Source organism: Protopterus annectens, chromosome 1.part1 (assembly GCF_019279795.1).
Source record: "Protopterus annectens isolate FY-2018-M chromosome 1.part1, PAN1.0, whole genome shotgun sequence".
Lineage (NCBI taxonomy): Eukaryota > Metazoa > Chordata > Ceratodontiformes > Protopteridae > Protopterus > Protopterus annectens.
The window spans coordinates 83,366,709-83,381,490 of record NC_056726.1 but is presented as its reverse complement, the minus strand read 5'-3'; the positions used below and the strand labels follow the sequence as shown (position 1 = coordinate 83,381,490).

The 14,782-nt window shown below is 36.9% G+C and overlaps 1 protein-coding gene across 1 annotated transcript in view; it reads left to right on the top strand.

Moving 5' to 3' along the window:
* Nucleotides 1-14,782, top strand: part of IMPG1 (interphotoreceptor matrix proteoglycan 1) — a 1,456,118-nt gene that overhangs the window by 1,201,094 nt on the left and 240,242 nt on the right. The window contains exon 13 of the mRNA XM_044086796.1: nucleotides 2,409-3,196. Coding sequence (XP_043942731.1) covers nucleotides 2,409-3,196 — 788 coding nt within the window. The remainder of the gene's footprint in view (nucleotides 1-2,408; nucleotides 3,197-14,782) is intronic.

The following is a 14,782-nucleotide window of genomic DNA, read 5'->3' as shown; positions in this document are numbered from 1 at the left end:
GAACATACAAGTCATTCCTTTTCTTTGTTGGTGTTGCTGAAAGTGCTGCAAAATGAAACTTGCTTTCTGTGAACTTTTTATAGTAATTGATATATGATTTAAAGTAAGGGAGGTTGTACAAAAAAGAAATTCTTGACTGTGTGTTTTGCATGGTATGCATGCTGTGATAGTGTTTGAAGTTTAAAATAATACTTTGATATAAGCTTGCAATTACATCTATTGGGGCACAATAATAAACAGGCAACATGTGACTTAATTAGACCTATCAAATGTTTTCACTTCCTTTGCAGTTTTAATGCTTTGAAGTAGAAATAGTTTTAGTTCATTTATTATTTCATAAATTCATAGATTGTACCTAGGCTAACAACCCAGGGGTGGGGGTGGGGGTGGGGGCATTTTATGCCTAGCCAAGTTTTCCTAAAAGAATAATGATGTCCTGTATCCAAATAGGACATTGAGGGCCAGGCATTTATAAGCTACCTCAGTCCATAAGGGGCATGGATGCCAGGTCCAGTGTTAATTTCCTATTCCCCATCCACTAGTTTAGGTTCTGCTTAAACTGGGTAACAGATGAACTCAGCTTCACATGGATGGGAAGCCTGTTCAGTATGAGAGACAGTCTTCGGGACACATGTTTTTCTCTCTAGCATGTTCTGTTTAAGTCACAGACAAAATACAGGTCACTAGCCCTTGTGTTTCTGGTACTCTTTTACCTATGAATATGTAGGATATTTATAAGTGTGGAGTTTGCAGATGCCTTGTAAGCCAGGCATAGATCACCCCTTAGCAATCTATAGGAGACTGTATAGAGGGAAAGGGCTTTAAGCACTCTGCATAAGGCAGGTTTGTTATATCTTGTAATATTTTTGCAAGGAACCACTGAGGTTGCTCTAGTTGCTGCATATGTCTGGTTAGGCCAATACCAAAGTGAGCATTATACTCTATGACTGGTAAGATAAGAGCAGAGTACAGTGGGATATAACCAGTTTGGACCTAGATGCCATGCCCTTACTTATAAGTTGCATAACATAAAATGATTTCCTCACCACTGTGGCCATGTGGTTGTCAAAGGTAAGGCTACTGTCTACATGTGTTCCCAGATACCTCACCACTGGGTGTATTATCAATATGGTAATTAACTGGGATAGTTAACTTCTGAAAGGGTACTATGCATTTCTTAACACTGAGTTTAAGACCATGGCTTTGGCACCATCTGTTAGTCAGAGATATACCTTCTTGAAGCATGCTGGTGTCTGCAGGGTAGTCGATGATAACCCCCAACTTAAAATCATCTGCAAACCTTGTCAGCCATAAACCTTCAGCACTTGCTTTGATTTGAGAGAAATATATACCAAAAAGGACTGGGCTCAGTATGGAGCCCTGGGCGTACTCCGCTAGTGACTGGCTTCTTGGTGGAGGTGGCCTCATCGGTTTTGACCTCCTGTGTCTTATCAGTGAGCCAGCTGGATAGCCATCAGGTGATAAAAGAGTTTACACCTAAATTAGTGAGATTGTCAATAATGCCTTAGTGGGGTACTGTATCAAAAGCCTTGGTCAGGTTGAGGTCAGCTATGTGCACAGTCTTACCGTCATCTAATGTTTTGGTGACCCTCTCAAAAAAGTGCACCAAATTTAATAGCCATGGCTATTAAATTTGGTGCACTTTTACAACATCGAACTGTGATGGATCCATGGTTTGCAGGTTTCCTATGTCTTCAGTTATTATGTCCATAATGATTCCTCCCATGACCTTACCTATGAGCCTGGTAAGACTTATGGGCCTATAGTTACCCAGATCAGTGGTTGAACCTCTTTTGTGAAGGAGAATGACTGTAGTCATCTTCCATTCTTTGGGTACAAAACCTGACTGAAGGTCTCAGTCAAAAAGTGATTCAAGTAGTCCAGAGAGATCATATTTCATGTTATTTGTTAAACATCCCAGGATGTTATCGTGCTTTTGTCCATGAAAAGTGCATTGATGACCTGTTCCCTATAATGGTTGAGGTTATTGTTGTATGTGGTAAGAGGTATTTCCTTTGGAACATTGGGGTAGAGTGGGGGAGAAATCCTAGCTGAACCTGTAAGCCAAAAGGTTGGCAATGGTCTCTGGTTCAGTGTGGGTGATGCCATTTACAGTAAGTTCTGTGAATTGTTGTGTATCTCCTCTGAGGTTATGGATATAAGTGTATAAAGCTTTGCAGTTGTCCTTTTCCTGAGAAGCTGTTTTTTCCTCAAATTTAGCATGAAGCATTAATAAACCCTCTTAACTGCCTGTTTAGATTGGTCTGAGGACTTTTAGTTTGTATGGCTTTATTACTCACCAATATTCTGCTATATTTTGTTGTATATTTAGAAAGCCAGAAAATATAGCATTCATTTCAAAAGTACTTATTCATTTTATTACACAGATGAAGGGAATAAAGATAAACCCGAAATACAAGCAAGCAACCCAAATTTGTCTGCACCCAAAGGAGAAGAAAATCCCTCCTTGACATCATCATCTCCTTTTCATACACCAGTGACTGCCGAGTCTGTGTTTGCTATTGCAGTCTCTAAGGAAGGTACAGAATTACATAATGAACAGGAAACACTTGTTAATACTGAATCTTTGTTTATGACTGGGTCTTCAGTACCATCCATAACAAAAGCCCCAACAAGCAAAGTTGCAGAATCTTACAGTTATACACAAGGGTTTTTGGATTTGTTGGTACCTGCAGAAGATGCCTCCTCCATACCTCAGCATATTCTCACAGATGAGGCAGAGTCACCTAACCTGTCACTGGCTGCCACTGCCACCCCTTCTAAGATCTTTTCGGTTATCACTGATCAGCCTATACCCAAGAATTTCAGTACTGCAGCTGTTCCTTATGCACCATCTGCTGACCATAGCACTAGTAATGTTTTTTATTCAGAAACTGAAATTAAAAATGAAACACTTGAAAACAGCAACAACTGGCAAACGACAGCAAAAGAAAAGCCAGACTTGTATACTTTAACACAGGAAGGTCATCTCTTTGAAACAACTCCATCTCCTCCTTTGCAGTACACAACCACAAGATCAACAACAGCCATATCCACCAGCAGAGACTTAGTTGTATTCTTCAGCCTGAGAGTTACAAATATACCATTTTCAGATGATCTATTCAACAAGAGTTCTGCAGAATATAAAATGTTGGAGAAACAATTTCTGCAGCTGGTAAGTACAATATTTTATGAACATGTAATACTGAGCCTTGACAAAAAATGAACAAAATAAGACACACTTGCCTTCTTTGTCCAGTTTATTCCACTCATTAATACTTGGACAGCCTTTCGAGTAGATAAGGCTATAATTCCATTTATTTTTTTATGTAAAGTTCATTTAAAGAAACATACCCTATAAACAACAGTTTACAAAAATACTTCCCAGTTAATTTCAATAGTTAGTTCATGTGGGCATTAAATAGTTCAGTATAAAATAACGCTATTTATGTAAAAGCTTACAACTGGAGGACATTGTAGGAAAACCATATACTTTAACTCTGTCACTTCATATTCCTGCTTTATTAAATGCATAGCCACTGGGCATGTTGTTTGTGATTCCTTATGTCCCTTATGAGCTCCTAGATTTTATTTTAACTACTCTTTTAGTTTTACCTATATGCAGTTTATTGCATGGACATTTTAACACATACAGCATGTGTGACACCCGTGCACTGGCCCAGTAATCAATCCTCACCACTAACACCAGTGAGGGGCATCCACACTGGGGAGGGAAAAACAAGTACACACATATTAAAGTACAATTTCCCTTAAGAGCACACAGAGATCACAGTCAGTCTTGGGCTGGTTCCTCCGTTTCTCTCCAGATCCCCAATAAGACTCCCCACTGGCACAGCTATTGGGTCCAGATCTCAGCCTAGTGTCAAGCTAAAATCTCCAGCACCCTTTCAGTCCAACCAGTGCTTAGTAGCCCTGCCCAAGTAGCTGACACATACATACTTTAAGATTTGATTTATATAAAAACACACAGACATTCCTCAGGAAGGCTGGCACAGGTTCTCCAGCTATGCCCCCTTCCTGCCAGTCTATAAAGTAGTACCCGCTGTCACCAACCACTGTTTATCAGATACCGATAAGGCACTTCCCAAAGGGTGTCCAATTTTACTGTGCAATATTATTATCCAATTAATAAGTGTGACCAGAACTTTTAAGGCTTATTGGAGTGGCTTTGTACAGTATCACTATATACATGCAATGTACTCTAGAGCTTAAATTATCTCTACACAAAACAGCCACAGTTGAAAGGTTTAAAAATATTTAATAATAAATAATAAAAACACATGACAAATCTTCTCAATTCAACACAGTGCCAGTCAAGAGATCAGAGATCACAGGAAAATGCTTAAAATAATACTGTACAATATTCTGACATAAATATAGAAATCAGCTAGGCTAAACTTACTATTTTATATCCATTTCTAAAAGAAACACTAAAGTCTAAGATCCTACTTACATACAGAGCAAAGGCAGAGTACTGGTGAGTGGATGTTCTTCAGACAAAATCCAAAATGCTCTCTCTTTATCTCTGAGATCTCTTAAATTGATAATACATTACTGCTGACTCATTTTAGATTACATAATTCTTACACTTCTCTTGTTTAATTTCCCAGGCTATCAGAAACTCAGAATTTTAACAGTTCTTTGATCTTGCAACAGGCCAGGAAACCACAGCAATAAAAGGCATTATACATGTAAAATCTAGCAATTAACTCTGGTCTCAAAACAATATAAGGAATTCCATAGCCCAGCATCCTGTCTCTGAACTTTGAGATCAAACAGTCATAAAAATGCTTTACTTTATCAGCTTTCTTCAGCAGAGTGCACTGTGGTTACACTTTTGAAGTTCAACATTTGACATAGTTTTCTTTTCATTTGTGAAACAGCCAGTGGATTTTATTAATATTTACAATGACATAGAATTATCTACAAAATTCTGTCTAGCTGGGCTGGCAACCTTTCAGTTTTTCACACCATGCCCACATATTTACTTGTTAGATGTTTGATATGAAAAACATATCCATGCAAATGCATTAATTACTTTTTGCATATATTGGCAAGGTTCACATCTCCCATATTTTTTATAATATTTTCACTATCTGTATTAGTTTACATGTTGATATCACTTTGCACTATCTTGGCTTGTATATTTGTATCCTTCCTGGACACAAGCCTTGGTAGAGTTAAGAAAAAAATAGACCTATATCTGATTGAAAAATATGCCAGTGCTTCATTACAACACTAATCATTCTGTCATAAAACGGTGTATAAAAAGACAAATATGTGTATTTTCACAGAGTTCACTACTACTCTCTTCTTTTCTCCTAACAATCTTTCTTAGTCCAAAAACATGCTCTCTATCATTACACTGGGCTTTACCACATATGTTGTACACTGCATTCATTAGATGTGGATTTGTGCACCCCCAAAATGTATTTTTTGTAAGTAGAATTTCACTTCTTCCAGAAAATGTTCTGCCCTTGTGCACTGCCTTTTTGCCCCCACTGTTTGACTGTATGATAATGAGCCCGGTAATATGTGTGGGTGATCATGGCTCTCAGTACTACAATGCAGTTGAACCTCATGCACAGTTTGTGTGGTGGTTGATAATACTAATTAGATGCAGAGAACTGGTGCCCTAGTGTGACACATTTCTGCATGAGCAGTACAACCAATGACCTAAATGAGGTAATCCTAAGGGCAAGAAAGAAAGGAGTGAATATTTTACAGATAGAGAACTATGTACCTCTGATTATTTATGCCTACACATGCAGCTGAAAGAGGAGAGGTTACATCACCACGGGAGAAGAATTAGTGAAATAACTTGATGCAAAATCAGGCAGTAACACATAAAGGGCTGGATTCAATAAAGCCAACACTAAGTGTACACTGTTCTGTGGAACAGACAACACAGACATAACACACACCTTCTTCCTCCTAATTTTAGTTTTTCTACTGATAGTTTTGCTACTTTAAATATTGACAGGGATTCATAAAGGTTACCACAAAGTGTAGACTACATGTACACATAGCGTAATTTTTCTGAGTGACCAGAAAACACAAAAAATTAGATAAGAATTTTATTGAATACATAGCATGTACACTTAGTGTACACTTAGTGTAGGCTTTATTGAATCCTGAGGAAACTCTTGTTACACACCCCCTAAGCACTGTTATAGTCCAGAATCAGGAAGGGACATGACTTCAATGGTCCCTGAATATCTTTCCTCATATATCAGTGAACATTTACAAATGTCCATCTGTACATAACTTATTTATATTAGAACAAACAATAGATCTGGGAAGGTGTACAATAAAGGTCGCAGACAGTCGAATTCTCTTCCTTTAATGTCACAACCAAAGCACAAAAACAAAGCTCTGCATTAGCGTTCTGAATTACATTTTCGTTTGTAAAACTTCATCAGATGTGGGCTTCTCTCTTGTTGCAAACCAGTGCTGCCATTTATTAATAAATGCCAGCACTCTTTCCAGGGCACTCCAGTTTCAAGATATGTTTATTTGTTTTAGTCGGAATTCACAGAGTAATAAAAATGATGACCCTATAGCAGTGAATGGATGCCCACTTTTCCGAAAGCAAGTTTTCGCTGGTGTCCTAACACATAACATCTGAGAACTCATTATGAACAGTACAAGCAACTTATCACACTAGAAACTGGGAGTGGTAAGCTATACAACTGTCACATCCCTCTGAAGAAGAGAAATCCTGTTCTTCCACTACATACTACATAAGGAGGCACTGTACATTAACTTCACTCTTAGATTTTAGTAAGTATAACACTTGTTAGGGTAAGCATTAATCTGAATCTGGTTTGGGAGACATGTTTTTATGGATAAATAGCTGGAGGCAATTGCATTTTCCCTTAATGGCTAGGTTACCCTAGTTTTTGCTGTTGAATCTGTTCAGGCATATCTTGGTTTTCAGGAGTGATAGATGCCTTCTCAAGATCATTAAGCTTACAGCTCAATTTATTTAAAATGGTAAAAGAAAATATCTGAACAGAAATGCTGAAGTTTGCCCTGCTTTGCATTTGGGTTTTGGGGTCTTACTGGGCTAAAATTGCAATTTCAGCTACCTTCACACAGTTTTTTGCAAGAAATAAGGATACTTCCCCTATCTGGGTTCAGCTGGGACTGAATACTAAGCACTTCCAAAACATTTGAAATACTGTTATAGTACCTGTGCCACCCTTTGAGAAGTTATATAGAGTCGCTCTATATAAGGATGTCTGAGGCTTTGCCATGCTGCTTTGGGATGTCCTGAGTTAAAGGTCATGGTGGAGATATATAAGGATGTCTGGGGCTTTTGGATGTCCCGAGTTAAAGTTATGGTGGAGACATACAAGGATGTCTGGGACTTTGGGATGTCCTGAGTTAAAGATCGTGTTGGAGATGTACAAGGATGTCTGGGACTTTGGGATGTCCTGAGTTAAAGGTCATAGTGAAGACATATAAAGATGTCTGGGGCTTTGGGATGCCCTGAGTTAAAGGTCCTGGTGGAGACATGTAAAGATGTCTGGGGCTTTAGGATGTCCTAACTTAAAGGTCATGGTGGAGCCACAGTGAGGCACATCAGGGGTATTTTGGCTAAGAGACTCAACCCAGTTTAGTGATGGCATGCAAGGGTTTGCAGCCTTTTCATATTGCAGGATGTTTGAGCATTTTCTCAGGCCTATATTTGGAAGTACTTTAGAAAGGGATATTTTCCACTGATAGAGTTTGTGCTAGAGGTCCAATAGTTTTCTCTCTCTCTCTCTCTCTCTCTCTCCCTGTCTTTTAATTGTTTTTTTATCTTCACACTTTCATGTGATAGTGAATGGCCTGTTACACTTAGGAATTTTCTTCTGACTTTGTTCTTCTTTGGAAATTATTGGTGCTTGATCAGTGTTTCTTTGTTAGTTTGTTTGATCAATAAAGATTCTTCTTTGAAAAAATAAAATGTTATTGTATAGCCCTGAACCAGTGGAACATTTTTCAGAGACAGCAAATATCTTCAATAATGTCTTGAGAAAAAAATAGTGCTTATATATATATATATATATATATATATATATATATATATATATATATATATATATATATATATATTTTCCCACATTTTTCTGTGTTTTGCAAGTACATGCTTTTGGCTTGGGCAACCATGCATCTTAGTTTCATAGGTAAGTACTAGGCAAGCAGCCATTGTGGAACATTTTAAGCCTATCCAATTTGCATTTAAGAGGTGAGAATCAAACCCTGTATTATGTGAAGTGAACACCTTAATCATTATACCAGCCCCCAACCCTAGCCTATCTACTTGAGGACACTTGCTTTCTTTTTTCTGTCCTTACATAATTCCCTGTTCAAGACCAATGTTGACATTCAGTGACTGGAACTTATTAGTAGAGAATGCAAAGTCATAATACCCTGCTGCCTAACCATGAGAAATTTCTTCCAGTGTCTCCATCATTTAAGTCCATAGCAACTGTTTCTTTGTACTCAGAAGCCAGAAGCATGCCAACAACAGACCTAGGCTAGGTCTGCTATAATTCAGGCAAACCTCACAATTGTCAGTTTGTTGCAAAATTGAAACAGTGGTCTCCCCTTTATTTCCTTTCCTTGTACATACCTGCCTCCATACTTTTAATTGTTCTCACATAAGAAAGCTTCTCTGTCAGACAGCAGATGAAGACAATGGCTTCCAGCTGTATTATGTCATACACAGACTTCTGTCACACACTAAGGTAGCTGGTCCTACCGAGGTCCACTTACACCACCATCATTCTCTTCTGTACTGTAAAAGTAATAAGGTCTACTTGAACTCAGTTTGCATAAAGAACAGATAGGTTCATAGATTATTACTAGGCTAACTGCCCTTGTGGGTCATTTTAAGCCTAGCCTACTACCCCATATGAGAATCAAACCCTGCACTTTGTGTTTGCAAGGTAAACACCTTAACCATTATGCCAACCTCCCACCCCCTTTGCCAACCTCCCACCCCCTTAATCATTCACACCTGTTGACCACTTCAGTCCCTACTTATGACTGACCAGCCCATCACAACCAACATCTGTTCATTTGCTCATACATGCAAATGGGCAAGCTGGCACATGATATTCTATAATGGTAACTGGATATGTAAGCAAGAAATTCTCAATAGACAGCATTCATAGACTATAATTAACAGTAAATGCACAAAATATAACAAAGCTGTCAGATTTTGTATTTTACCCATTTGAATAAGATCAAAGTTCATTCCCCATGTTGTATGCTATGCCCAATTACTCTGACATAAATCACCACTTCAGAAAAAGATGTCAGAGTACAAAATGCATTTTAGTCAATCTGACAAGAAAACTGCTAGATTTGTAATAGAATCTTGTACAAGTTAAAACACATATTACAGGAAACTATGTTCCAGGAACATGCAGTGGAAGCAATGATAAACAAGATGAATTACAGTCAGGGGTCACTGAAATATGGTTTTCAAAAAAAAAAAAAAAACTATTTTTCTTTATGACATGAAATCCAAGAATTATGCCCAGAATTTAATAAGTTTAATTTATGATCATTACTATATTTTCATTATATGTTTTGTGCATCTTCATGTATGTAAAATGAAAACAGATTATAGGCAGCAATCACTCAGTAAAACAAGCTATTAGTATTCTGTGTACTGAATATGAGAAGCACTACAGGATATGGGGAATGAATGCTCAGCCTAACATATCAAATTCCATGAAGATTCCATATTTTCCAGTACTCATGCTGTCCAGATTTGGGGTATGCTAGTATTTTCCACAGAAAATTGGTGTGTCTAGTTCATTATTTCTGCACTGCAAGTAAAAGAAATGAGACTTTGTATTATTTTGTCTGTGAGAATTGAGGTTAATTCTCACTAAGTAAAAAGAGAAACACAAATAAAACTACTTCCTAAAATTCAGAAAGACTCTTGCCTCTTGTAAACTGCCTAATGGGCATAGGTCAATTTACAAAACAGTGAGAAAATGTGATTCAGAGACAGCTATGGCTGCATTGAGAAGCATTCTTTTATGACCCCATCAACATATTTTTGAAAAGCCATTTTTAAACAGTAGTGCTGCCACACTGTGACAGTGATAGTGTTTACTGTAGTGGCCCATGTATCATTTTGGCAAATGCACATCCCTACACTCAGACACTAATGCAAACGCACACACACACTTACAGACACACTCGCACTTTAGCAAAAAAAATTAAAAAGTATCCTGCTTTGAATGTTCGCTGTCATTCCAGAATGAAAGAAGGGTTACAACTATCACACATTGTTAGTGCCTAAAAATGGTTGCACAGATTTCCTAGCATCACTCTTTTGACAGTTGTGGTACACTGATGATGACTTGTGAAGTGAAATAAAAAATCGAATCTTTATTTAGTAGAGGTTTAACTTATTGTTGTGATTGCATTATGAATGACCTTTGCCACTGTATGTGTTTTACAAAACTTTTACGTATTGTCTACAATGCTTTAATAAAGTAAGCCTTATATTTGTATATGTCTTTATGTATTTTCATGGGATTGACAAAACTGGTCTGAGCCCTGACTGAAAAGGGTCGACTAGATTATGAAATTAATTAGTAAACTGCATGTTTTTTTTTACTTTAGCCACTAAGCTATGCTGCCAACATAAAATATGTGAAATAAAATTAATGATATACAGTATAGACTAATGACTTCAAGCAAGATGTCTTTTTATACAACAGACTGATGCTGGCAGACAGGCTTGTAAGTTAGAGTTTCCATACACATTTACTGTACTCATTCACATGTTTGTACAATTCAAATATGATGTTTTAACCTTTTGATGGTTGTCCTAATAGCAGTACACACTGTAATTATTAATCTCTAAATATAATCTGAAATGATGTGAATATTTTGTCATCAAAGAAATGTGATAGTGGTATGTCTCCCAAAGAGTATCCAGTATCTTAATTTTGCAGATATTTCCTAATTAGGTCACATCACCACTTGATATCATGTTGCCAAGGAAAGGAATAAATTGCTAAAATGGTTAAATATTCCACTTTTACTGGTGCATCATTAAGCATGAGGATTTCCTGAGAGCAAAACAGCCACCTGCACTTACCCCCTGTTTATTCTAGCTAAGTATGCTGTGTACCTTTTGAACAATGAGCAATGTGCTTTCAATTTTACAGCATCCCTGTACCTGTATTTCTAACACTGTAGTCCTGCCCAGTAGCTTTTCCATATCTGCTGAACATCTACAATCATTCTGTATTGATTCAGTGCTTAAATACCAGCTCCCTTAATATTGTGTACCCAACTGACATATTATTGATTGGCACTTGTTTTTAAGAAGACCCCAGTGATCTGGTGATCCTACATCTGAACTTAAACAAAGGTCATGCAACACTTAGGAGAAAAAACATATTTAATATTTGAAAATAAAAAGCAAACACATTCTCACATAAGCTTTGCGAGGTTTTTAAAATTCTTTCTACAGCTCCCAAAACTCTAAAAATGCCTTGTTTAGTATAATATGCTGGAGGTATACAGTTTATCTATTTTGTTAAAAAAAGGTGGTAGGTTGATCCTACTAGTCATTTTATAGCTACATCTCACACCCCAGAAAGTAGCAGTCCAGTTCTATGTATCTGACACACTCACTCTTAAATGTCTGATATTCACACTTACACACACTCTTGGGAAAGACTGACTCAGATTTACCTGCTGTGTTTCTTTGCCCAGATTACAAGTTAACAGCTGCCACCAGTCAAACACCACAGTGCCTTTCAAAAGGGGTGTTCATTGGGTAAAACAGATATTGAAACAAATGGTAGCGTGTATCCCAAGCAGTAAGACTTTTTGAAGTGGCCATTGTGTTATCACAATAAGTATAAACACTCTCAAGTTATTAAAAATATTAACTGAATAACCAGCCACAATGAGAGGTAGTAAAACATTTAATAATAAATAAAAGGATTCAAAACATGTTGTAGGATAGATCTCATATTGATTCTAGAAAACCTCAAACTATCTATCTGTAGTTCCTTGACTATCTGAAGATTGAAAGTCCCTATCTAATCTAAATAACTTAGTGAGGCAAGATTATACTCTTACTTCTGCAAAGCAAGATGAGGAATTATGTCAACACTTGAGGCTGTTGTCCATCCTCAGCAATTGGAACAACTACTCTGGAAACAACTGGACTACTACTGCTGAACAGCTCTGTAAAATAAACTGAATAACTGAACAACTTACTCAGACCCTGCTTTTATAGCAGATTTTTTAAAAATAACAAGAAGCTGCTATAAGAATTCTACTCTCTCATATCAGACTTTGAAAAGTAAATATAGAGCTGCAATGAAGATTCTATTCTCCCAGCTCTTGTTCACAATGACATCACATCTAGGTCAACTGATTCTGGCATAACCTACATTCAGAATTCTCTTAACTTAACCAGAACAACACTGTTTGCTATTTAAACATCTTGCATAAATCAGAGTGATAATCAAAATACATAAACTTATTTACAAAATTATAGCTAGTCATGCTGATATATGTAACACGGGGTAATTTACAATTATTTACAGTTATTTACAAAACTTCAGCCAGTCATGCTAGCACAGATAACAATATCTAATATCCTCATAAGGATCAAATCATCAGAAATTGAAAAAAAAGAAAAATACTGCATCATCAAGTAACCATCCAAGTACTATGAAAATGTACCTGATAAGACCTACACTTGTATCATATCCTACCCCAGTGAATGGTTAGAATAACATTATACTAAAATACCACATGTTCTTGATTTACACTATTTGCTTGCAGAATAAGCCATAGTTCCCTGCAGCCCTGGATAAAGAGAGTATTGAAAATTCCTGGCTAACTCTCTTAATGTTTGGCTAAATAGGGAGAAACATGCAGTGCATTGTTTACTACAGAACCTACTGTCAACTACAGAACTCCCAATCAAAGCAGCAAACTTAAAAATGATCTTGTTGGTATCGTACACTGCTTTCTCCCCCAAATTACAAGAAAAATATCCATCTCCAGCAAAAACACAAGCAGACAGACAGACACACACACACACACACACATACACACACACACACACACACACACACACACATACATATATATATATATATATATATATATATATATATATATATATATATATATATAAAAAAATATATATATATATATATATATATATATATATATATATATATATATGGAGCTACTTCAAGACCATAAAATTGTAGTTTTGAAACTTCAAAAACCTAATAAAAAAATAAGAGCAAAAAAAATTGTTTTACATATTTGCAGGACGCATTCCCCTGCACCCCCACACCCTCTGCTAAATAAATATAAAATGATCACAATACAGTGAGGAAAACGGTAATTATCCCATTACACACTGTACGACAATCTCCATTCAAAATATTTAAAATTTCAAAACTTCACTCTTAACGTCTCGGCCTTTTGAAGATCAAAGTTTTGAAGCTTCAAGCTATGACACACACACACACACACACACACACACACACACACACACACACACACACACACACACACACACACACACACATTCAAGCAATTAAGCTGATTGCCAGTTCACCTACAGTATGTCTTGGGATGAAGAATCCAGCTGGAGCACACAGCAAAATCCTAACTGAACAAAGAAAGGAGAAAAGTTCAGCATTTAATGAACCAGGAGGAATGTGACTAGTGGTGTCCCACGTGGTTCCTCTCTAGGCTCCCTTTTCTTTGACATCTAGTTCTCTGAGCTGAAATCCAATATCTTTGGTTCACTGTGTTTGCATATGACTGTAAACTGAGCACAGTTTTAAACCCCCTTCTGACAATCAGTTTTTCCAGCATGTTCTGGAACAAACAAGTGTTTGATGTGTCAGTCAAAGGCTCAAACAGAATGCCAGCAAATTCAGTAAAGTTACCATTGGCTAATCTGCCACGTCCTCCTTTTAACACATCCATAGTACCACTTCAAGTCTGAAAAATGCAACAGTGACTTTGGTATTATACTGAACATGACCATGGTGAGAAAATCATTCTAACTTCTACAGTTTATCTGTTGGTATATCTCATCCAAATCCAGGGAGGTTTTTATCGCACTCTGATGCCCAGTAATCAGACTTCCCTTGAAATACTGTACCCACCTTTAGATGTGCCTTTATGAATACTTTGCCCAATCTGAAACATGGCAAATACGTTTAACTGAAAAATCTCTGTCTAGTCAACCTAGCTACCAAGAAAGCCTAAAAACCTTTTCCTTTAGTTTGTATCATACAGATTGCTGAGTAGTTGCCTTTGTTTAGATTAACATGGAAAAAGAAAGACCCTGCTCCTTTACAACCTCCTTCACCAACATTCTTACAAATGCTTATTCTAAAACTATTACCCTGTATTGTAGGATTAACAAACAACTCCTGCTAACACAATGATTTCCTAATTAAGCACATTCCCTGTCTTTCCAGTGATCACCCTTTACCCATCAATTAGCAACTCCATAGCTATGCTAAAAAATACAACCTAAATGATTGGCTAAGTAGCCAAAAATTTATTCCAGAAGTTTGTAATGACGATTTTTTTTTTACCCAGAGAAAAGTAGCATATTCATTCCACAACACAAGTTAAACAGAATAAACTCCTCAATGTCTCTATGGCTATAAGTCTGATAACAATATTGTTATAATGGTCAAGGTGTTTACCTTGCACA